At 49.6% G+C, this 22,768-nt stretch overlaps 1 protein-coding gene across 5 annotated transcripts; it reads right to left on the bottom strand.

The window, feature by feature from the left end:
- Window positions 1–246: 246 nt before the first annotated feature.
- S100PBP (S100P binding protein) lies at window positions 247–22,762 on the bottom strand. Of its 5 annotated transcripts, XM_084652540.1 has the most exons (7): window positions 22,690–22,749; window positions 12,407–12,523; window positions 10,084–11,503; window positions 9,652–9,746; window positions 8,623–8,729; window positions 2,420–2,519; window positions 247–1,053 (listed from the first exon to the last, which is right to left on the bottom strand). In XM_084652540.1, exons 3-7 carry the CDS (start codon window positions 11,341–11,343, stop codon window positions 909–911), a joined length of 1,707 nt encoding a protein of 568 aa, XP_084508666.1. In that variant the 5' UTR covers window positions 11,344–11,503; window positions 12,407–12,523; window positions 22,690–22,749; the 3' UTR covers window positions 247–908. The 5 variants fall into 5 exon arrangements, with proteins under 5 accessions (XP_084508666.1, XP_084508664.1, XP_084508668.1 ...); XM_084652538.1 differs by lacking the exon at window positions 12,407–12,523 and having other exon boundaries at window positions 22,690–22,762; XM_084652542.1 differs by lacking the exon at window positions 12,407–12,523 and having other exon boundaries at window positions 10,756–11,503; window positions 22,690–22,762.
- Between the last annotated feature and the right edge of the window lie 6 nt (window positions 22,763–22,768).

Here is a 22,768-nt window from a genome sequence, read left to right as displayed (position 1 = left end):
TGGAGGAAGCTACAAGTTCTCTCCTTGCTGTTCGTTCAGATTTCTCGACTGTCTTCACTTCAGAGCATCAGACCAGCTCTCCAACTAGAGCAAGCTGGCTCCTTCAGTTACAGTGCTGTTATTCCTAAAACATGGGTAGGAAACCAGATTGCAAGAAAGGGCAGAGGACAGGAAAGGACTCACACACACACACACACACAGGGTCGCATCAAAAACAAGAGACATTTAGAAGTGCAAATTATTTATAAACACTATCAACAAAGTGCAAATCTACATGTAACATTTCACAAAGAAAAGCTATAACCAAAGATGACAAACAAGGGAGGCAAGTAAATTTGAGGAATGGGGAAAATAGTCTCTTAATTGATGCCAACTTGATGTGTCAAGCCAGAAGACTGCCTTTGTCAACCTTCATAAAAAGGACATCGACCACACAGGTGATTCCAACATTAATGGTGTCCTAAGGGAACCTAGCAGTTGCTCTAAAAAACTTAAAGCTTCGTTGTGAGCCCAGGCTCTGGCAAAAAGATTTCCATTCTAAATTGCATCATCCAGCTCCTGTAGCTGAAGCATTATATCTGTTAGATTTCTCGTTCGGTGTGACTTCCTTTTGAACAGTGGGGACACCGCTGTTTGTCAGCAGCTCTCTGGAAAGCTTGCTTTTGTTTCAAAGAAAAATACTGATAAGAAATGCTACAAAGAGTTACCTGTACAGAACAGATCACATCTTTAATTTGTATTTAAAAAGGAGGTTCTGAAGGTCTCCAAAACAAAGACACACAAAATCCTCATACTGGCCTTATTAAAAAACAGAACAATCCATAGATCAAACAGCTAAGCTACAGGACAATTAAAAACGAACTTTAAATGTAGAAAAAACAGAGCACAGTCCCTCCGTAACAAGCAGCTCAGACATTGGAGGATGTTGTGACAGAGCTACGCTGGAAGTGGTCAGGAATGTGCTGGAAGCGACGGTGGTGGGCCAAGTTCCTGCTCACCCATTCCTTAAGGCTGCACTTTTGGGTGGGTTTCTTGGAGAACCTTGGGTATTTTCTGCAAGAACAGAAGGGGAATAAAGGTAACAGAATAATTAAGGCAAATATGGTGTGTAGGAGCATGCATACAAGAGCAGCAGGAACAGTGGCTAATTTGCAAATGCCTTCCCTCATCCCGTGGCACTTGCAGACACCTTTCTATTGCCAAAATTTTTAAAAGAAAATTATCTTGCCACGCTGCTATGTTAGGTACAGTAGAAGAGGAGTCCTTCTAGGAGCATTATCTAGTGCTTTCTGTTACCCTCCTTGCAGAGATCTGTCTCTCCATGGCCTGCCAGAGAAGTCTGAAGGTTGCTCAGTTCATGACAGTTAAATGAGAAGTAAATTCCCACAGAAGGAGCTGTTGTCATGCAAATATTGCCATTTCTTGGATCTAGCACATTCTGAAAAAGCTGCTGGCTTTGGTCAAACAAAAACCCTCAAAAATACTTCCTGCAAGGACTTAAAATAAAACAAGCAAAAAAATTTCCACAACACAATTCCATTTTCATTAACTTGTTTATAACACACTTTCAGATGCAGGAAAACAAAGCTTTTCCATATTAGCTGTCAGATGCTGCCTTCCCCCTTCTGCACATAGAGTTGGCTCCTCTTGAGTCTTTTCATTTGGTCTGGGCAGATATATTAGCATGGCTAGGAAATAATATTTATTAACTGCAGAGCCATCTGGGGAACCATGAGACATTGGGTGGGGTCACGCTTACAAAAAAATTAACTATCAATATAGTTATTTAAGAGAAGGAAAATTCATACCAACAGCTTTTCAGTTCTACAGCAGTGGTTCAACACAAGTTATTGTGATTAAACAAGCCTAAAACAGCAAAGTGGCCTGGCAGTTTCAGTCCTGAAAGACTGGTGTCCATATTACAGGTCACCATCACAACTCATTCCTGTGTTGGGAGCCTCTCTGAAGAGTTGGAGATGGAGCCGGGGGGGAGGGGGGGCAGGGAGCGGACAGAGAAGGGGGGACCTCCTCTAGGGAGGACAAAATTCAAAGTAAGTGTTACACTGGCAAGATAACACACAAACATTGTTACCAGATACTTGTGTTGTCACCTTGATTTGGCTTGAAATTTTGTTTCCAGCAGTGTCAGTCAGGTACTTCTGGTGAGCATTACATTCTGAATAGATATTTAGAATCCAGGACACCTTCCTTCTCAAGTTGTAACAATTTCAAACAAAGGTCAGTGTTCAGGCCTTAGCTACTTCATATTCTTAAAGTGAATTTTAAAAAAGTCAAAACAAAACGCCTCCAATGGAAATAAGCTCCTGAACAAGTTACTTTGTAAAGCCTATTTCATTTCCCATTGTGAGAGGGGCTTTCCTCTGCTCCCTCCCCTCCTTACAAACATTTGATGCCATACCTCATGGTGAGGTCTGATGGATGCTGCCATCTGCGGTCCTGGGTTTGGTACTCCCTGCTGGCAACCTTATCCATCAGTGCGTACAACTCATTTAAGGCATCTGCAATGCAGCAAAGTAAGGAGTGAATGGGAGACTGCGCAGGCCACATGAAGCTGGAAAAAAGACAGCAGCAGCATGGGAACTCTGGCCCCAGCTCGTAAGGTTGCTCCTGGTCTTACACCACGGGACAAACAGAGTCTGCCCGAAAGACAAGAGGTCTACACGTCCATTTTCAGGGACACTTGTGCAACATTTCCCTGGAAGCAGAGAAGAAGCAGACACCTGCTACTGACATGAGTAGGATACTACTTGCCCATGATGCTTGCCAAGTAGCGGACTCAGCTCCTCACTGCAGTGACGGTCCACTGCAAGGATCCATTCGCACATGTCTATAATCAGAGTGTAGCAAGAGACATCCCTGTCCACAATCACTTACATCTGAAAAGGATGTAACATTATTGCTCATGCAGCAGGGTTACCTACTGCACAGAACAAGCCCTTTCAGTAGATACAGTAGTTCTCCAAAGGCCTCACACCATGAATCCTTGGTAAGGGAATGCAACGGATGGTTTGGCAAGATACATGAGACTGTGTGTCCAGGTCACAAAATAGCTCAGACCATATCTGCAATGCTTGTACTCTTGCCCACTCCTCGCTTCAGTATCTGATAATGCAGGCTGAGACGACATACTGCACACTACTTGTGATGCACACTACAGCAGAAGTCTGTTGTTATGATGTTGCTACCAACAGAAAACAGTGCCCTTCCTCAACCAACATGAACGGAGGTATTTCTCCCATCTTGCTACTGTAGTCATGTTGCTAACACTAGGAGTGGTTCTACATGAGACTTCTTCATTCCACAGGAAGTGACTGCCTACTGAGTGCATCTGTGTAGAGTGGCCCCACCTCTCTTTCACCCACTGGAGCATCAGCTTCTGTTTGAAGTGACCAGTCCCAAGTCTGACAAGAGGCCATTCATTTTTAACTGCACACTTCCTAAAGATGGCTCTTTGAAAGTCCACAGTCTGTGTTCAGCCAGTATTGTTTACGGAGAAACGCAAAGTGACAAGAGGGCTAACAACATGCAGACACCCTCCATGCACACGTTGCAGAGCTGTTAAGCCCAGACAGCAACTCACCCTTTGAATCCATTTAGATTAGAGTAGAAGTCCCTGGAAGACTCGTGATTTCTTCCAGTTTATCTATCTTAAGCAACTTCCCTCCTCAAGTTCTTACTCTTTCTACACCAGGGCCCCTGACCGAGTTTCAGTCATGCCATCTTTGGGCCATCCCCCAAACTTTTTGCCAGTACGGCTGATGTAACTTGGATCTATTTGCTGTTCTCAGCTGCTGGGGACAGAGCGCAGAGGCACTCTGGCCAGATCTCCTTACCTGCTGAAAGCCCTAGTACACTGGCGCAGTAATAGAAGACTGGTGTAGAGCTGTTAAGTCTTCTGTACACCAGCCACAGATTAGGGGAATGCAATAGTCTGTTCAGCTGGCTTTCCTTCTGCTTTACCCCAATGTGAAGCCAGAAGAAAAGGTCAGAATCAGGACCATAGTTTTATTTATAAGACAGAAATTGGTGATTGATCTTTTCCATAAGGGTCTTCTGTCCATCCCTCACTCCCTCAGGGCCAGTGCAGGGTTTTTCCCTACAGCAGAGCATCTCAAAAGTGTCATAGCATGGAGCACATTTTAACATGTTTTATGGACATTTCTCCCACGCATTCACAAAAACATAAGCTACTTCCCTTTCCACTGGCAATCACAGCAATTGTTTCCATAGAAGAGTAACATTAAGCAGCCATTTAAGATTTGTAGCTTCTTTTAGCAGCTGAAAATGAGAGCCAACACCATGTAACTTGCCAATTCTCCAGACTACCAGTGGTTCTTAGATCACAGTGGAGAACCAATGCTGTACAATAGAAATAATCCCCTGCTTCTCTTTATCAGCATCTGATCTCCTTGGAATTTTTGGACTCTTCAAATACTTGGCGCTTCTTGCACTACTTAATCCAAAGATCTCAGAGTGCTTCGGCGAAAGCAATAAAAATTGTTATTGTTATTTACAGATGGAGAAAGGGGAATGGAGGCACAGAGACGAAGTGACTTGTTACGGTCAGTCTGCATGAGAGTCAAGAATAGAACTTGGATCTCATCTCCCAGGTCTGTTCCCTGACCACTGAGTTATTTTTCTGCGCTTACAGATATATTCCCATGCCCATCCTCCCAAAATAGCAAAACGGGGAGAAGCTATACATTTACATTCAGATTTTCATAAAAGCTGAGCCCTCATTTAGATACCAAGAATCTTCAACTGTTCTCAGTGGGAAGTTCTGGATGTTGAGCTCTTTTTGAAAGTCTGGTCACTAGTCTTAAACTTCCCTTAAAAAATAATCCAGCCCCCTTACTTGTTGCGTTTGGCTTCCCACTAGAGAAGCTTCTGCTTAATGCTGGGCTTGGCTTAGGGGTGGGGGTTGGAAGGATGGAGGTAATGCTACCGTGGAACAGCTGAACGTCCAGAAGCTTCCCCTACCCCAAACACAATTTAAGTCTCATTGTGAGTAGGCACCTTTCCCAACCTGCTGTACAAACAGAGCCCATACACTCTGAAGTCCAAACTTATCCCCCTTCCCAGGATTTGAATTTATTATGGGTTTGGGTGGGGTTTTGTTTGAAAGAACCAATTCAAGCCTTCTTCCCAGACTTGATTGGGATTAGGATTTCTCCTTCAGGAAAGCTCAGCCCACACCATAGATCCTCTCCCTGGAAGAGCACTCCCCCATACTTTATATCCAAGAGCATCAGTGAAATCAGCAGAACCCACTTAACCTCTGCCCTTAGGTCCCTTGTATGACTTAATCCTCCTTGTCTGCAACACTTCCCAAAAATCTGCAACATGTATTTAATAAAGATAGTTAACCTTCATAAATTAAAGGTATTAAATAAAATCAGGTCCTAAAAATTCCCTGAGGCACTTCACAAGTTGTCTCCTCTCTCTCTGCCCCAGAGGGTCCAGCTTCATCATGTTTTTGCCCAGCTGCCAATGGCATGATCGAGTTGGGAAGCATTACAACGCAGATTGTGTGTTTCCAGAGAGGCGATAAACAGGTCACCTCCAAGTGGAGGCAGCCCTGTGTTCCTAATACACTGTGTCAATCTGCCCTTGGATAGAACTCCTGGTACAGGTTTACTAGCAGAGGGGCTCTTAAGGAAAGAGGCTATTAGACGCCAGATTGGAAGAGCTAGTATTGCTTTCCAGGTACCACACAGCTTACAAGCCTGAAGAGAGTCCACGTGACGCCATGAACGTCGTCTGAGCAGCAGGTGGTGCAAGCACTATTCAATATGCATAATTATGACGTCAATACCCTGCAAAGGCAAATTTACTGAACAATGCTGCAAAAATCAAGAGACGGATATACAGAGGGAGAGGAAAAAAAACTCACCACTAAATTTGTTCTTCACCTGCTCTTTAAAAAAAAAAAGGGGGGGTTCTCAGCTGTTCTGTATTCTCTCTCTTATAGACCAAGACGAAGTAACAAAACTGGGTGAACATTCAATGCCAAGAGCCACAACAATAGTCACTTCCAGTTATGAAACTAGGGAGCCTCATCACGAGTGACAAATGATTCTGGACCAAACTGAATCCACAATGAGGATCTCGTCAAGAAGGATTTGATTCTATTTACGGTTGAATGAAGACCAATAATGAAGTTTGAATACTAAGCTAGTGGTCAGCTGGCAAAATTTCTTTGTGGTCAATTATGGACAGTTTCAGCCAGTCATTTGGAAACAGATGTTCAAATCACATCACAATTTTACATCCGCTAGGACACAGCCTCTGCAGCATTTAGATTCATGTGGAAAGCTGCAAACAAATCTATTTCATTGGAAATATTCTATTCCCTAGTTCCTGGAGGATATCCATAGACCCAAAGCCACAGGTTTATTCTGCACAGGGTCAGTTCACTTTGCCAAACAGGGAAAAGTTAGCTCAGAAAATGGACTCCTTCCAAACTATCCAATATCCATAAAGACTAAATGGTTGGCAGTTAGTGCAGCTGTTACTGTTACCTTTAAGTGGTTTAGCCCACAAAAGCCACCAACATGAGCACAGAAAAGTTTTATTTGTATAATATTGTGCTGGGTGCTATACAGACAGGTAAAAAGACAAGTCCCTGCCCCAGACTAGCTTACAATTGAAACAGGCAACATACAAATGATGGACAAGAGATGTGCTACAACAAAGAAGTGTGGGGGAGATTATGCTGAAGAGTGTGAACAATTAAGTTAAATGCCAAAGTACAAGTGACAGCCTACAATACAAAAAAAGACTAAAAGTGGTGGCATAACGAGGTATTACTTTCAGTCACCTGGTTGGTTACCCCTTCCCAGCAAAAGGCACAGATCTGGTGGGCTTTCTGGCCTAGATTCCAGGAGGAATTACTCACAGCTACAATACATGTGCTGTGGCTCCTTGACAGGGTTTGATTACAAATTCTCACTGGGTTTATGTGTGTATGGAGAAAGGATCTTATGTGACTCAACTGGAAAAACCCTCCCACCTGTCACGCTACATTCCAAGCCTAAAGTTATTTGGAACATTTCCACTAAGAAGCAAAAAGATTAGGTGCATCACACATAACATTCTTCCTCAGTGAAATGGAAGATCCTGCCAGCCTCGTTCATCAGGCTCCTTCCTGACTTGCTACGACTCAGAGATACACCTTGCATTTTTAATTTCAAAGGAGGAGAAAACGGGTCATAATTAGTTTTCCTCGCAGAGTCCCCTCTGCATTACGTATGCGATATTCATAGACTGGAAAGCAGCCCCATGGCTCTGCGGCTGTTTGCACTGCCCAGAGAAGTGGCGGCTCCATGTGAGCAGCGACACAACTGTCAGTTTCTTGAAACTCTCAAGAAGGGCCAGTTACCGCACCCATGAAAAGCCTGACGAACGAACACAGTTTGAGACCATCTTTGTAAGCCGCAAGGGCCATCTTTAACCTCTGGAGTTTCTCAATTCCACCCACAATTCCTTTAGGGGTAGCTCTTCATCTACTATTCATGTTTGCTCTTTATGTGTAGATTCTTCTTTAACCTCTGTCTGCAATAGCTTTTGTATGACTGATCTGAGAGATGCACAGCCTAAGAGTCCTGGAAGGTATTTGCAGGAATTTCAAGCCTTACTACTTGGCACTTAAGTTAAAGGTTTCACAGTTTTAAGTTCTATGCTGCCAGCTAGGAAGAATGGCCTCCCATCACTAATCACCATCAGAGACAAGCGCCCGTGTCTACCTCTCCCATTTTGCATTTTATGGCCAATTTATAAGTGCAATGCCCTCACTGCCCAAAGTGCCAATTTTTGACAGTGTACCTGCATTCACCGCACAACTTGAGCACGTGCATCAAACTCCTTGTCTATCGCAGCTCTTACAGGCAGAGAAGCTGCTTCTGAGCTTGTCCCAAAGTGGGGGTGGTTACATATTGGACCCTAAGTTCCCTCTAAGCTGCGCGGCCATGCAGCAGCCTATTAAGCACCGCGCAGGCGCTCAGGGGAGAGATGGCTCTCCCCCAGCCCCAACCCAGCCCCGGCAGGGGAAAGGCGCCCTTTCCCCAGCCTCGGCCTGGATCTGCCATGGTGGGGTGAGGATCTCCCCCAGCCCAAGTGTTGCTGCGGGGAGAGAGGGCTGGGGGGCATCCTCTCTCCCCACCATAGCCCTGGGGCAGCCTGCACCCCAAACCCCTCATCCCCGGCTCCACCCCAGAGCCCACACCCCCAGCTGGAGCCCTCATCCCCCCGCACACACACCCCAACCCTCCGCCCCAGCCCTGAGCCCCCTCCCATACTCCAAATCCCTCGGCCCCACCCCCACCACATGAATTTTGTTATGTACACCAATATGGAGATGAGTTACACATGATCTCCATATTGGTGCGCATAAAATTAATTCTGCGCATCCGTGGGAAAAATTGGAGGGAACACGGATTGGACCCCACAGTTTCCATAAGTGGAGCAGGCAACATTATTCTTATTGCTACCTAAAAAATAATATCTGAACCAACTTTGCTGAATGCAAACTGACAAAATTTGGTCCTTTTGGTTTGGTCTGTGCCTTCCCCTCACCCCATCCCAATCCTTACTGCAGGTTACCTGGTGTAGGATCCATGGAATTCTTTACATGGGCACGCACACATTGGATATAAATACACTTCTTTTGCTCAAGTTCTGCTTCGGAAATGCATATCCGTTGTTTTGGTCTTTAAAAAAAAGAGAAAAGTTAATTTTTCTGAAGTACCTGTCAAGCAAGGCTCCATGTAACAAACAGCACCATGATTTCCTGTGTGGCGAATACAGATGGAAGGTCCTTATAGCACTATTCTTTTGGACACACTAGTTGTAAGAAGGAGATCTGGCAAGCCACTCCTAGGAGCAGGACAGCTGACAAGTCTGCTCTCAGCCTGTGGGAAGAGGGGATGCTTGTCTCCCATTAGCAGTGACCTACAGAAAGCTGAGGAGTGACAATGGCAGGAAGCACCAAAGTCTGATTGGAGTGAGACTCAGAGCTGAAGCAGGTGGAGGGAAGGGAGTAGCAAATCTAGGAGTAAGAAAAGATCATGTCAGCATCTTTCCCCATGTCACAGACTGCCTGCTTTAAAGAGGGTGGGTGAGGTAGTATCTTTTTATTGGACCAACTTCTGTTAAATACAAGATATTTCCTCACCCACCTTGTCTCTGATATCCTGGGACCGACAGGGCTACAACAGCACTGCATACTGCCTGCTTTGATAGTTAACATGCTTCCCTATCTTTGGTCCGCAGTATTGTTGCTGCCATCTGCTGGAAACCAAAGGGATAAAGGGGAACAGTGACCACAGCAGGTGTTCTCACACATTCATAATATGAACTACATCCTAATAGTATCTCAGACACTGCCTCTCAGACTCAGGACAGCTTGGATCACCTCCCCTCCCATTCACAAGTAACCCTTGTGACAACTACAGCAATCGCTTCCATGGAAAATATTACCTAACAGGGCATTAAATAAATTTACTTGCAATTTAGCAAAAGTGGAAATGAGAAGAGTTATTACCCTGTGAGCAGCCAACTCTCCAGACCCCTAGCGAGTGCTGCACAAACCAGCGTGAGAATTGCTGAGCTAAGGTATGTTTAACATGTTACCTTTCTTCCACCTGTGGCACAGGAATGACTTTGCCTAGCTTCTTCCCACAGGTAGTGTCTTCCCCACAGTTCTGGTCTAAGACTGCAGAGTTTGACTGGATAGAGGAGGAGAAAGAGGATTAGCCTGCAAGACATTCCTGTGTCCATTAAGATGTATTATTTTCCTATAGAAAAGCTTACTTATTGTGCAAGGCTGCAAACCCATGTATGCACCCTGATATTGCTACTGACAACTGACCTATAATGTTTAAATAAAAACGTGTGTGATCCATCCACCCTACTGCTTATTTGTTCTGCTTCACAAGCTTATGGCTTTGTTGAAAGACAAAAACATTTCACTTTAAAACATACCGATTAAAAAACATTTTCTATTAAAAATACTTAGGCAAGGCTGCTTTATAAGAGTAAAGAGACAGAGGTGTGTGCTGTTACTTTAAGATTCTCTGGTGATTCTTCAACAGACATGGATTCCTGGCTCAAATCTTCCTTTTGGGAGCCAAAGGTCCCTGATAATCCATTGTCTGTTCCTTTGGAAGGGTCCTGATTTAAGACGACATTAGAGGTTTTTGGATGCAGTAGCAGTACAGGTGCTGTATTCTCCACTTTGTCCTTACTTTGACTATAGGCAGGGTCAGGAGAGTATGTGGAAAATTTTGTGTGCGCATCACAGAAGGAAGAGGATTCTTTGATTTCTGATGGCAGCTTTTCCACATTATCCATGCCCCCCCTGTGCTGCTCTTTAGAAACCAGGGACTCAAGGGACTCTTCAACAACCAAGCTATTAGAACTGATTTCCTCATACTCTATACTTTGTTTGCTTGCATTTTGTAGATGGTCATCTCTTATTACTTGTGAAGCTTTTTTGCCAGTTTTCTCCAAGCCATCATCGCCTTTCGGCTGATCTACTGAATCTGCATCAGTTGGGGAAAGACTTAGAGGCCCCTGAAGATCACAGTCAAATAGCGTACAAACGACTTGATTTGATTTCAAGCAGTCCACATTCAAGCATCCTTCACCCTCAGAATTAGCTGTTTCATTCTCAAGAATTCGAAAATATCCAGTATTAACTGAAGAGCCGGTCTGAGATAGAGACTCGTTACTTACTAACTCATCTATGGTCCTGAATGTCGTCTCTGTGCCTTCAGGGGGGACTGATGCCCAACTACAATTGCTACTCACTTCCTTCTCACTTTGCCCCCATACATCTAGAGTCACTAAAGCACTCTCTCCAGTGGAGTTCTGGTCATCTCCTAAGCAATCATCTGCTAACATTTCCCTACACTCTTCCTCGGTATAATTGAAGGGAGAGTTCCCTTGCTCATCATCTGAGGGTTCCAGCAAAGAGTCATCTGGCTCACTATCATCAAAACATCTAGTTGTATCCACAGAAAGGACTACCGCATTGTCTTCTGGAAGACAAACTCTGATGACAATGTTCTCCAGCTCAGTATCATCCAGACAGCCAGGGAAGCAGGCAGAATCTGGGGAGCATAGTGGTAGTTTCTTTGATGGACATGGAGTGCTACAATAATTACTCAAGTGGCACTGTTTCTTAGCAGCTGATTGCAGGGGCTGATCCTCCTCCAGCAAGTCTAAGGGCCTTTTAGTCCTGTGGATTGTATCATTAACAAGAGTCACTTTATGATTAGGATATACACCAAGCCCAGAGGAATGTGGAGAGCTGCCTTCCATGATGCCGTTGGTCTCTGTATTTAAGTGACCTCACTGCTTCTGCTTTGGCCACTAGAACCAAGGGCAGAATAGGTACCAGTGTTTACTGAGCCTCTAATCAGCCTATAATGTGCTTCACTCTTCCAGAAAGTTAGTCAGTCACAGGACGGATCCCACTTGCCTGCAAAGAAAAAACAACATAAGTGAACTAAAGGAGTGTTTCTCACCTGTTCGTATCTCAGCTAATCTTACTCCCTTTGCAGTCCCCTCTGTCCTCTGGAAAAACAGATGTACACCTCTCCACCTTGGGCAAGTTAAGTGTTGGATTTTCACTTGGCCCAGAACAGCTTACACTTATCCTGTGACTGATCCATGTTAGAAATACTAGTCACTTTGAAATCTAGGGCATTCTGCTGCCTAACTTTTAAGGAAAAAAAGTATTGCACATATTTTGCCTCTGTTGTTTCTCTTAAATTTAGTCCTTCCTGATGCAACAGCAAGGGAAGAGCCTATCAGCATCCACTCTTGGAGCAAGTAGCCCAATGTCTGAAGATACCTGGCCTCCATAGCCTTCACTCCTGGCTATTATAACCTTTAATAACTTTTATTTAAGTCATAACAGAGTGAGCTTGCTCACGCTATTCAAACATCAGCTAGAGAACTACAGCCTGTAAGCCAGACAAGCTAATGAGCAATCCCCCACATAGAGAGGGCTCACAAGTCAGAGGTCTAACTTCAACAGCTATATTAGCCAGCACTAATAGAGTCTAAATCATGAATACAGTAACCACTGCATGCGGTTTTCTTTTAAGCTGTTGATATAATCAGTGTAACATGCCTCAAAAAAGACTGTATAAAGAAATATTGTATGTTTTCATAGCACCTTTCATCCAAGGATCATAGAGCAGTTTGCATACTAAATGAAGCCTCAAACCTTTCCTCCCTCTCCAGTGAGATAGCATTATATCATTTTTAAATAAGAAAACTATCAAACAAAAGGGTTAAATAATATAATATTATAATGTTAATCCTTTTAATAGGTAATAATATTTCTTTGGATGTGCTCTTAGATTCGTATACTTACACCCTTCCTTGAGGACCTGGTGCTGAGAGACAAAGGACCAGCCCTGCCTCTGGCATGCCAAACGAATCTGATGGTCCAAGTTTCTCAATGCCCGAGATGGATGGTAGACAATGTTGCCTGATTTAAGGAGGTTAATATTATCATTTTAGATAATCTGGGTTATAGGCTCACCAGTTAATCTGATTAGAAGATAATAAGGTTCTTGTCCCAGAACCAGGCTACACAGAGTTTGCAAGGACACTTGGGATGTACGACAAGGATGCTCACACTGAGACAAATGTAGCCTTAAAGACTTTTATTGAGATAAATGGAATAGTAATCAAATAGTAAAATAATCAGAGTTACAAAGGAAATAATATTGTTCTAGAGATATATGTGATATTATGCACTATAAAGCTTTTGATTAATATACTCAGACCCTTCCTTGATAACCTGGTATGAGATAAAGGACCAGCCTTGCCTCTGGCATACCAAGAGAGTTCAGGTCCAGGTTCCTCAATTCAGGAGTGGGAGGTGCATTGCTTAGGAGAAGCTAAAGAGCTAAGAGCTATGGAAGACTAAAGAAGCTAACTTAGAGTTTTACTTAACTCACTGACGTAAAACTTACAATTAAGAACTAACGGACTAATAAACAAAAGGATAATAAACTAAGAATGAAGAAGCTTCCTTGGCACAGTTGGTCACTCCTCTTACAGAGCTTGAACACTTGAGCCCTCCTTCTATGTCCAAACTTAGTTTCCTCACCCACAAGATGCCAGGGTACACTTGCTCCAGAGGCAGGTATGTTCGTACATACTGATGACACACATACATGTTAATGACATTAGCTCATTCTCACATTTGTTATTTCCGTCCTAACCGGTCATTTCCAAGTTCTTTGTGGTGTACCTGTTAAGTTTAAAGAGGGTATGAACTTAGGTAGCTCTCCTATGCCAACCTGCTTCAATGCATCCTTTATCTACATTAAAGGTCGCAACCATATATGGACCTTATGGTTTAGCTCACCACCACCTATTTAGGTGAAAGGTCCCAAACATATGTACGCTAACTTTGCCTTAGCTCCGCATACAGGATGTGGCCTGTAGGTCCCTTGTGTTACAGCCAAAAATACTCTAATATAAATCTATAAACCTAGTATAATAAAACAAATAATCAAACACACAAAAAAATAAGAAACCCATAAGAAAAGCTATATAGGCAAGCAAGCAGACTAGCCCTGTAGGCTACAATAACAATAGAGCTGAAGGATCATATGATGGAAAAATACACTAATTCAACATGCTGGTTTGCCCTAAGCTAATGCTCAGCCTTCCATGCCCAAGTCTAACTTCCTCACTCTCAAGATATTGGGGTGCACTTTTCCTATAGCTTAGGATATTAATACATATTAATGCCATTTAGCTAACTGTCATATCCGTCACTTCTTGCTCAAGCAGGTTGGCGGTTATCATTTCCATGTTCCTTTGGTTGCCATTTACCCTTAGGTTTCAATTCCTGCCACAAAGCAAGCTATTCCTAGTTCCCCAAAATCTAAGGATAACCATCAGGCCATTTATCTACGCCAAAGGTGGCAGACCTACTATACTTATGCTAACTTGTTTAAGCTAATATCTTACAGCAGTGGTTCTCAACCAGGGGTACATATACCCCAGGTGGTATGCAGAGGTCTTTCAGGGGGGTAAGTCAGCTCTTCTAGATATTTGCTTAGTTTTACAACAGGCTACATAAAACACACTAGCAAAGTCAATACAAACTAAAATTTCATACAATGACTTGAAAATTTGAAAGCAAGCACTTTTTCAGTAATAGTGCACTGTGACACTTTTTGTCTTTTTATGTCTGATTTTGTAAGCTAGTAGTTTTTAAAGTGAGGTGAAGCCTGGCGTAGGCAAGACAAATCAGACTCCTGAAAGGCGTATAATAGTCTGGAAAGGTTGAGAGCCAGTCTTACAGGATACAGACCTGTACGTTCCTTGCCTTTATTACATTCAGCTATAATGCAAGCCAGCCCTATAGGCTACAACAACAAAGTAACGCCATCCTCTTCCTAGGCCTGCTATGCAGATGGCTAGCCCCATAGTATAGCTACTAGACCAGAATCTATCCCAAATATATATACTTATTAAAAAAGAAAAATAGATAGAAATACACTACATATAGGCCTCATTAGCCAAAAATACCCCACAAACAAAACCTGTAGTAGTTTTCCTGAGCAACTCTTGATTTCATATTTTCTTAAACTCTTACTCTGTAAGAATATCATAGTCTGGGAACCTAGTATTCATCTGACTCTCTTCAATCAGTTAGTCTCAATAGTGGGAGGTATTTTCTGTCCCCTTTGACCAACTGGGATAAAGAAACACCTTTTGTCCATACTCTTCACACTTTCTATTGGTTTGCCTGCTTACTGGGACTAATGAGGAGGGGTTTGTTAGGGAGCTACACTATATAGAAGAGAAAATCAGGCAGCCCTGCGGCTTAAAGGGCTTCTGGCTACCATCCCAGTCTAAACACAGGAAAGAAAGGAAATACAGAAGGGAGCAGCCACATATTTAGAAGAAAAAGGGGAAAGTAACTGATATGGTAGTCTGTACTTGCACAATGTTTTGCAATTCAGATACAAATATTTTAACAGAAGAAATAGAGCAAATAAAAAGAAAACTAAGAACTGGTTTGGGTCCTGCAGGGTACTGCTCTGTGGTGGACTACTCTATTACAACAATAAACACTTGAAGTAGTAGAACATATGGAAGCTATCCAAGATTTTACTAGAACTGTTTTAGCAAAACACGTTCAAACATATTTACCTGCTCCGTTCATAAAATAAAGATAATTTCTTTAACTGCCATCCCTGCTGACTCACCTTTCCATCTGAAAGCCAACCTGGGTACTGTACTTTCTGCCTCACACATCAACAGATTGTGCAATCAGAATTTAAGTAACAATGCTATTGTTGATACGTGAACCAGAACAGAGTCCAGCTCCTTGCCCCAGGGCTGCGTTGACTCTGCAGGACTAACTGAAGTAAAAAAAATAAACTTGTTAGTAAAGTAGACCTGACTGAATACCCACAGGGAGTGAGTCTGCTGAGTTAAGAAGTCCATTTTCAGAGTAGAACCATGCTTTAAGTTGTAGGGGACACCTGCCATTGGACAAAGTTTAAAAAAAATGTTTCAAGGCTCAATCTCTCTACGTCCTAGTAAAGAAAGAAATAGGTTAGAAGAGACATTGGCAGGATGTTAGCTGTAAGTAAACTCAGAGAGCAAAGATGAAATGTAAAAATATTAAATACCGATATGGACTGTAATATCGCATTTTAGTAGCTATGTAAAGTGAAATCCTACTCCTTTACATCAAAGCTATACGCAATTCAGACCCTTAGATCCCTTGCCTAGACTTCAGTTCTAGTCACACCTTTTTACTGATCTATTTCCTCTGTAAATACCTATTAGCCTTTGTAACCTTGATTTTTAAATGTTCCCAATTAATATTAAATTGTCAAAGATAAGGATACATTAAATCAAACTTAGTTTCCAGGTCCGAGGCTCTAGGTTGGGTACAGACAATTTAATTTAGCAGTGGACCCTGGAGGACACTTTGAACAATAGAACTTGAGAAAAATTATTAGTTAAGCAAACAGACATACAATTACTGTAGCATTTACACAGGTACTAAAATTATACTCACATTCAAAGATGGAATGGTGTATGAGCTGATCAGCCTACTGACAACAAAATGAAGTATAGCTTTTATAATCAGGTAACCTAGCTGTATGCTTTTGGTGTTAATTGGAGCTTCCTCCAAGTTAGCAAAGCTACTCCTTTTGTAACTTATTAAAATACTAATTAACATTAAATCTATTACCATATTCACATTCTGCCACTTCTTTATTGGCTCTTTACATTACAGATTATTTAAATTAACACCTGCACCAATTTCCTTTCCATGCTATCAGTATAGATAGCATTTTAATAAAACATTCCAAATTCTCAAAAACACCCATTAAAAATGGCTGCTAAAACCAGTTATAACCGCAACATAACTCGAGGTCATGTCCTTGCTACCTTCCATTTTCCCATCTTGCTATCTCCAACTTATCTCTAACTTTTATTTCCACTAACAAGCTCAATTTTTCATACTCCTCCATATTTAGCCTAATTTCTACTTATTTTTTAACCTAGCACATTTTATAGACTACATCTTCTCCCTTTGTAGTTTTCCTTTCACCTGAACAGCACCTACTTCAATTATCACTCATTTTTGTTGAGCCTTTCCTCTGACCTCTTCCAATTAAATACCTGGTTTTCCACCTTTCCTTCTGCCAGCTTTACCCTCATTTCTAAAGGCAGCCTCAAGGTATAAATATCACATCCATTTTTATTTTCTGTTTCTAGAGTCCACCCAAGGGAACAAGTCTCTCTTACATTACCTAATCCATTTCTTATGCAGAAATTCTCACACACACAGAAATTCTCTTTCTGGGGAGCAGAGGTCTCTAAAGGAATGGGCATTTAGTGCCCATAGATCTCATTCTATTTGGGGGCAATCAGGAAGAGGGAGGGAGTACCAGGAGGCAGTATCGCCCCAGTCAGAGCCCTTGAGAGGTGGGCTCTGACTGGGGAGTGGGCAGTGCCCCTTGTAGCCTTATTAATGGATTGGTGGTTAGCTAATTTATATTGATCAATCACTTAGACCACAATGGTCAATGAAGGTTTGGTCTCCTGAGGGCTACAGCATCAGGATGATGATCATCAGTATCATTAGAATAAAAGATGCTAGAAGCACATAAGAAACAACTGCAAGTCTCTTTATTAAAAAGTGCACTAAGCAGACGAACAATCCCACAAACACTAAAATACAACAGATAGAGAAAGAGTGTGAAGTTTAGCCCTATGATTAGCATCACTCACATCTCCTGCTGGGTAACCATAGAGAGTCAAAAAGAAAAGGAGTACTTGTGGCACCTTAGAGACTAACCAATTTATTTAATAAATTGGTTAGTCTCTAAGGTGCCACAAGTCCTCCTTTTCTTTTTGTGAATACAGACTAACACGGCTGTTACTCTGAAACCTGTCATAGAGAGTCAGTGATTATCTTCCTCCTCCTCATCAACACCACCAACACCAGTGGTTGCCATCCTAGCATCTCTCCTCTTCTTTGCCCCTCCCTCCCCCCCAGGCTGGCTCACCTTTTATTGAATCATGCTTACACACACTAAGACTCATACATATGCATATGCTTCCAATGCCTTTTTCCTCATCCATACTTCCACATCCCACTAATTTAGGGGCACCTCATTTCTCATTGGCTATCCCTTAGTTCCCCTTACTCTCATTATACTCTCTGTAAACTAGTTCCCATAGTAACCTGCAGAATTTCTCATGATGTTACAACTGGGTGCCTCGGGGTCTAGACAAGTACACTGTGGTCTATTTTCCCTAACATCACCCACTGGCACATTCTTTACAGAAACCTTGTAATTTCACTGGTACAGGGTTATTCCTGGGCCACCTTCTTATGCCAACGCTCCTTAGGCCTAATATGGCTAAGTGAAATCTTATAGGCCTCAACTTGTAGGCCCCATCACCCAACATTAATTTTTATGTTTCGCTCTATATCTTAAATATACTTAATATCTATTATTCTTGGCTGCACCCTCCTGTCCAGAGTTCACCTCAGCAGGGGGACAAGGGGTGAGGACTCCCCCTCCTCCCCATTACAGTCCATCTGGAGGGGGAAGTTGTGGTCAGGAACCCCCATTACATCCCACCTGGAGGGCAAGGGGGGTCAGCTGTGGTTGGGGTCAGGGCTCCCCCATCACATGCCACTCCTGCGGGAAACCAGAGGGCCCTGCACCCCAACTCCGCAGTCAGACTTGACTCTCAGTCAGCAGGTAACAGAAGGTTTATTAGTCGACAGGAACACAGTATAGAACAGAACATGTTAGCACGGAAATCAGTGACTTTCAGACAAGTCCATCTTGGGGGGAGGGGAGCCCAGAGCCAGGGCTCTGGCCCTCCCCCTGCGCCCCAAGCCAGCCGAGACAGACTCGCTTCCAGCTGCCTGGCCCCTCTCTGCACAGCCCTACAACGTCCTTCTTAAGGAGACGGCTACACGCCATCACCACGCTGTACCCAAGTGGTCAGGGACTCACAGGCCTGCGCTCTCTCAGCACACCACGGTCCATGGGAGGAACCCCTTCAGTGCCAAAGCCCAGCTGGGGGAGGGGGGGAGCGGCAGTCAGGGTCACAGCCCAGCTGGGGGAGGGGGGGAGCGGCAGCTGGGGTCAGGGCCCCCCCCCGTCACAGCCCAGCTGGGGGAGGGGGGGAGCGGCAGCTGGGGTCAGGGCCCCCCCCCCTCCGGTCCAGCCCAGCTGGGGGAGGGGGGGAGCGGCAGCTGGGGTCAGGGCCCCCCCCCCTCCGGTCCAGCCCAGCTGGGGGAGGGGGGGAGCGGCAGCTGGGGTCAGGGCCCCCCCCCCTCCGGTCCAGCCCAGCTGGGGGAGGGGGGGAGCGGCAGCTGGGGTCAGGGCCCCCCCCCCCTCCGGTCCAGCCCAGCTGGGGGAGGGGGGGAGCGGCAGCTGGGGTCAGGGCCCCCCCCCTCCGGTCCAGCCCAGCTGGGAGGGGGGGGAGCGGCAGCTGGGGTCAGGGCCCCCCCCCCCCCGTCACAGCCCAGCTGGGAGGGGGGTGAGCGGCAGCTGGGGTCAGGGCCCCCCCCCCCCGTCACAGCCCAGCTGGGAGGGGGGGGAGCGGCAGCTGGGGTCAGGGCCCCCCCCCCCGTCACAGCCCAGCTGGGAGGGGGGGGAGCGGCAGCTGGGGTCAGGGCCCCCCCCCCGTCACAGCCCAGCTGGGAGGGGGGGGAGCGGCAGCTGGGGTCAGGGCCCCCCCCCCCGTCACAGCCCAGCTGGGAGGGGGGGGAGCGGCAGCTGGGGTCAGGGCCCCCCCCCCCGTCACAGCCCAGCTGGGAGGGGGGGGAGCGGCAGCTGGGGTCAGGGCCCCCTCCCGTCACAGCCCAGCTGGGGGAGGGGGGGGAGCGGCAGCTGGGGTCAGGGCCCCCCCCCGTCACAGCCCAGCTGGGGGAGGGGGGGAGCGGCAGCTGGGGTCAGGGCCCCCCCCCGTCACAGCCCAGCTGGGGGAGGGGGGGAGCGGCAGCTGGGGTCAGGGCCCCCCCCCGTCACAGCCCAGCTGGGAGGGGGGGGAGCGGCAGCTGGGGTCAGGGCCCCCCCCCGTCACAGCCCAGCTGGGAGGGGGGGGAGCGGCAGCTGGGGTCAGGGCCCCCCCCCGTCACAGCCCAGCTGGGAGGGGGGGGAGCGGCAGCTGGGGTCAGGGCCCCCCCCCGTCACAGCCCAGCTGGGAGGGGGGGGAGCGGCAGCTGGGGTCAGGACCCCCCCCCCCGTCACAGCCCAGCTGGGAGGGGGGGGAGCGGCAGCTGGGGTCAGGACCCCCCCCCCGTCACAGCCCAGCTGGGAGGGGGGGGAGCGGCAGCTGGGGTCAGGACCCCCCCCCCCGTCACAGCCCAGCTGGGAGGGGGGGGAGCGGCAGCTGGGGTCAGGACCCCCCCCCGTCACAGCCCAGCTGGGAGGGGGCGGCAGTTGGGGTCAGGACCCCCCCCCGTCACAGCCCAGCTGGGAGGGGGCGGCAGTTGGGGTCAGGACCCCCCCCCGTCACAGCCCAGCTGGGAGGGGGCGGCAGTTGGGGTCAGGACCCCCCCCCGTCACAGCCCAGCTGGGAGGGGGCGGCAGTTGGGGTCAGGACCCCCCCCCGTCACAGCCCAGCTGGGAGGGGGCGGCAGTTGGGGTCAGGACCCCCCCCGTCACAGCCCAGCTGGGAGGGGCGGCAGTTGGGGTCAGGACCCCCCCCGTCACAGCCCAGCTGGGAGGGGGGGGAGCGGCAGCTGGGGTCAGGCCCCCCCCCCCGTCACAGCCCAGCTGGGAGGGGGGGGAGCGGCAGCTGGGGTCAGGACCCCCCCCCCGTCACAGCCCAGCTGGGAGGGGGGGGAGCGGCAGCTGGGGTCAGGACCCCCCCCCGTCACAGCCCAGCTGGGAGGGGGGGGAGCGGCAGCTGGGGTCAGGACCCCCCCCCGTCACAGCCCAGCTGGGAGGGGGGGGAGCGGCAGCTGGGGTCAGGGCCCCCCCCCGTCACAGCCCAGCTGGGAGGGGGGGGAGCGGCAGCTGGGGTCAGGGCCCCCCCCCCGTCACAGCCCAGCTGGGGGGGGGGAGCGGCAGCTGGGGTCAGGGCCCCCCCCCGTCACAGCCCAGCTGGGGGGGGGGGCGGCAGTTGGGGTCAGGGCCCCCCCCGTCACAGCCCAGCTGGGGGGGGGGCGGCAGTTGGGGTCAGGGCCCCCCCCCCGTCACAGCCCAGCTGGGGGGGGGCGGCAGTTGGGGTCAGGGCCCCCCCCGTCACAGCCCAGCTGGGGGGGGGGGGAGCGGCAGCTGGGGTCAGGACCCCCCCCGTCACAGCCCAGCTGGGGGGGGGGCGGCAGTTGGGGTCAGGGCCCCCCCCCGTCACAGCCCAGCTGGGGGGGGGCGGCAGTTGGGGTCAGGGCCCCCCCCCGTCACAGCCCAGCTGGGGGGGGGGCGGCAGTTGGGGTCAGGGCCCCCCCCCGTCACAGCCCAGCTGGGGGGGGGGCGGCAGTTGGGGTCAGGGCCCCCCCCCGTCACAGCCCAGCTGGGGGGGGGGCGGCAGTTGGGGTCAGGGCCCCCCCCCGTCACAGCCCAGCTGGGGGGGGGGCGGCAGTTGGGGTCAGGGCCCCCCCCCGTCACAGCCCAGCTAGGGGGGGGCGGCAGTTGGGGTCAGGGCCCCCCCCCGTCACAGCCCAGCTGGGGGGGGGGCGGCAGTTGGGGTCAGGGCCCCCCCCCGTCACAGCCCAGCTGGGGGGGGGGCGGCAGTTGGGGTCAGGGCCCCCCCCCGTCACAGCCCAGCTGGGGGGGGGGGCGGCAGTTGGGGTCAGGGCCCCCCCCCGTCACAGCCCAGCTGGGGGGGGGGCGGCAGTTGGGGTCAGGGCCCCCCCCCGTCACAGCCCAGCTGGGGGGGGGGCGGCAGTTGGGGTCAGGGCCCCCCCCCGTCACAGCCCAGCTGGGGGGGGGGCGGCAGTTGGGGTCAGGGCCCCCCCCGTCACAGCCCAGCTGGGGGGGGGGCGGCAGTTGGGGTCAGGGCCCCCCCCCGTCACAGCCCAGCTGGGGGGGGGGCGGCAGTTGGGGTCAGGGCCCCCCCCCGTCACAGCCCAGCTGGGGGGGGGGCGGCAGTTGGGGTCAGGGCCCCCCCCGTCACAGCCCAGCTGGGGGGGGGGCGGCAGTTGGGGTCAGGGCCCCCCCCGTCACAGCCCAGCTGGGGGGGGGCGGCAGTTGGGGTCAGGGCCCCCCCCGTCACAGCCCAGCTGGGGGGGGGCGGCAGTTGGGGTCAGGGCCCCCCCCGTCACAGCCCAGCTGGGGGGGGGGCGGCAGTTGGGGTCAGGGCCCCCCCCCGTCACAGCCCAGCTGGGGGGGGGGCGGCAGTTGGGGTCAGGGCCCCCCCCCGTCACAGCCCAGCTGGGGGGGGGGCGGCAGTTGGGGTCAGGGCCCCCCCCGTCACAGCCCAGCTGGGGGGGGGGGCGGCAGTTGGGGTCAGGGCCCCCCCCGTCACAGCCCAGCTGGGGGGGGGGCGGCAGTTGGGGTCAGGGCCCCCCCCGTCACAGCCCAGCTGGCGGGGGGCGGCAGTTGGGGTCAGGACCCCCCCCGTCACAGCCCAGCTGGGGGGGCGGCAGTTGGGGTCAGGGCCCCCCCCGTCACAGCCCAGCTGGGAGGGGAGGAGCGGCAGGTGGGGTCAGGGCCCCCCCCCGTCACAGCCCAGCTGGGAGGGGAGGAGCGGCAGTTGGGGTCAGGACCCCCCCGTCACAGCCCAGCTGGGGGGGGCGGCAGTTGGGGTCAGGGCCCCCCCCCCCGTCACAGCCCAGCTGGGAGGGGAGGAGCGGCAGGTGGGGTCAGGGCCCCCCCCCCCGTCACAGCCCAGCTGGGAGGGGAGGAGCGGCAGGTGGGGTCAGGGCCCCCCCCCGTCACAGCCCAGCTGGGAGGGGAGGAGCGGCAGGTGGGGTCAGGCCCCCCCCCGTCACAGCCCAGCTGGGAGGGGAGGAGCGGCAGGTGGGGTCAGGGCCCCCCCCCGTCACAGCCCAGCTGGGAGGGGAGGAGCGGCAGTTGGGGTCAGGCCCCCCCCCGTCACAGCCCAGCTGGGAGGGGAGGAGCGGCAGTTGGGGTCCGGGCCCCCCCGGCCAGAACTCGCGCGCGCTCCCTCCCTCGGGGGAGACTCACTCACCCGCCGCCATCTCAGACGCGACCCCCGGGCTCCAGTTGCGACTAACTAACGCGAGCTCCTTAGGGCTTTGGGGGGGGCT

Source organism: Lepidochelys olivacea, assembly GCF_965140295.1.
Source record: "Lepidochelys olivacea isolate rLepOli2 genome assembly, chromosome: 19".
Classification (NCBI taxonomy): Eukaryota; Metazoa; Chordata; order Testudines; family Cheloniidae; genus Lepidochelys; species Lepidochelys olivacea.
Note: the sequence above shows the minus strand (reverse complement) of the source record. Positions and strands in the feature narration are given on the sequence as shown.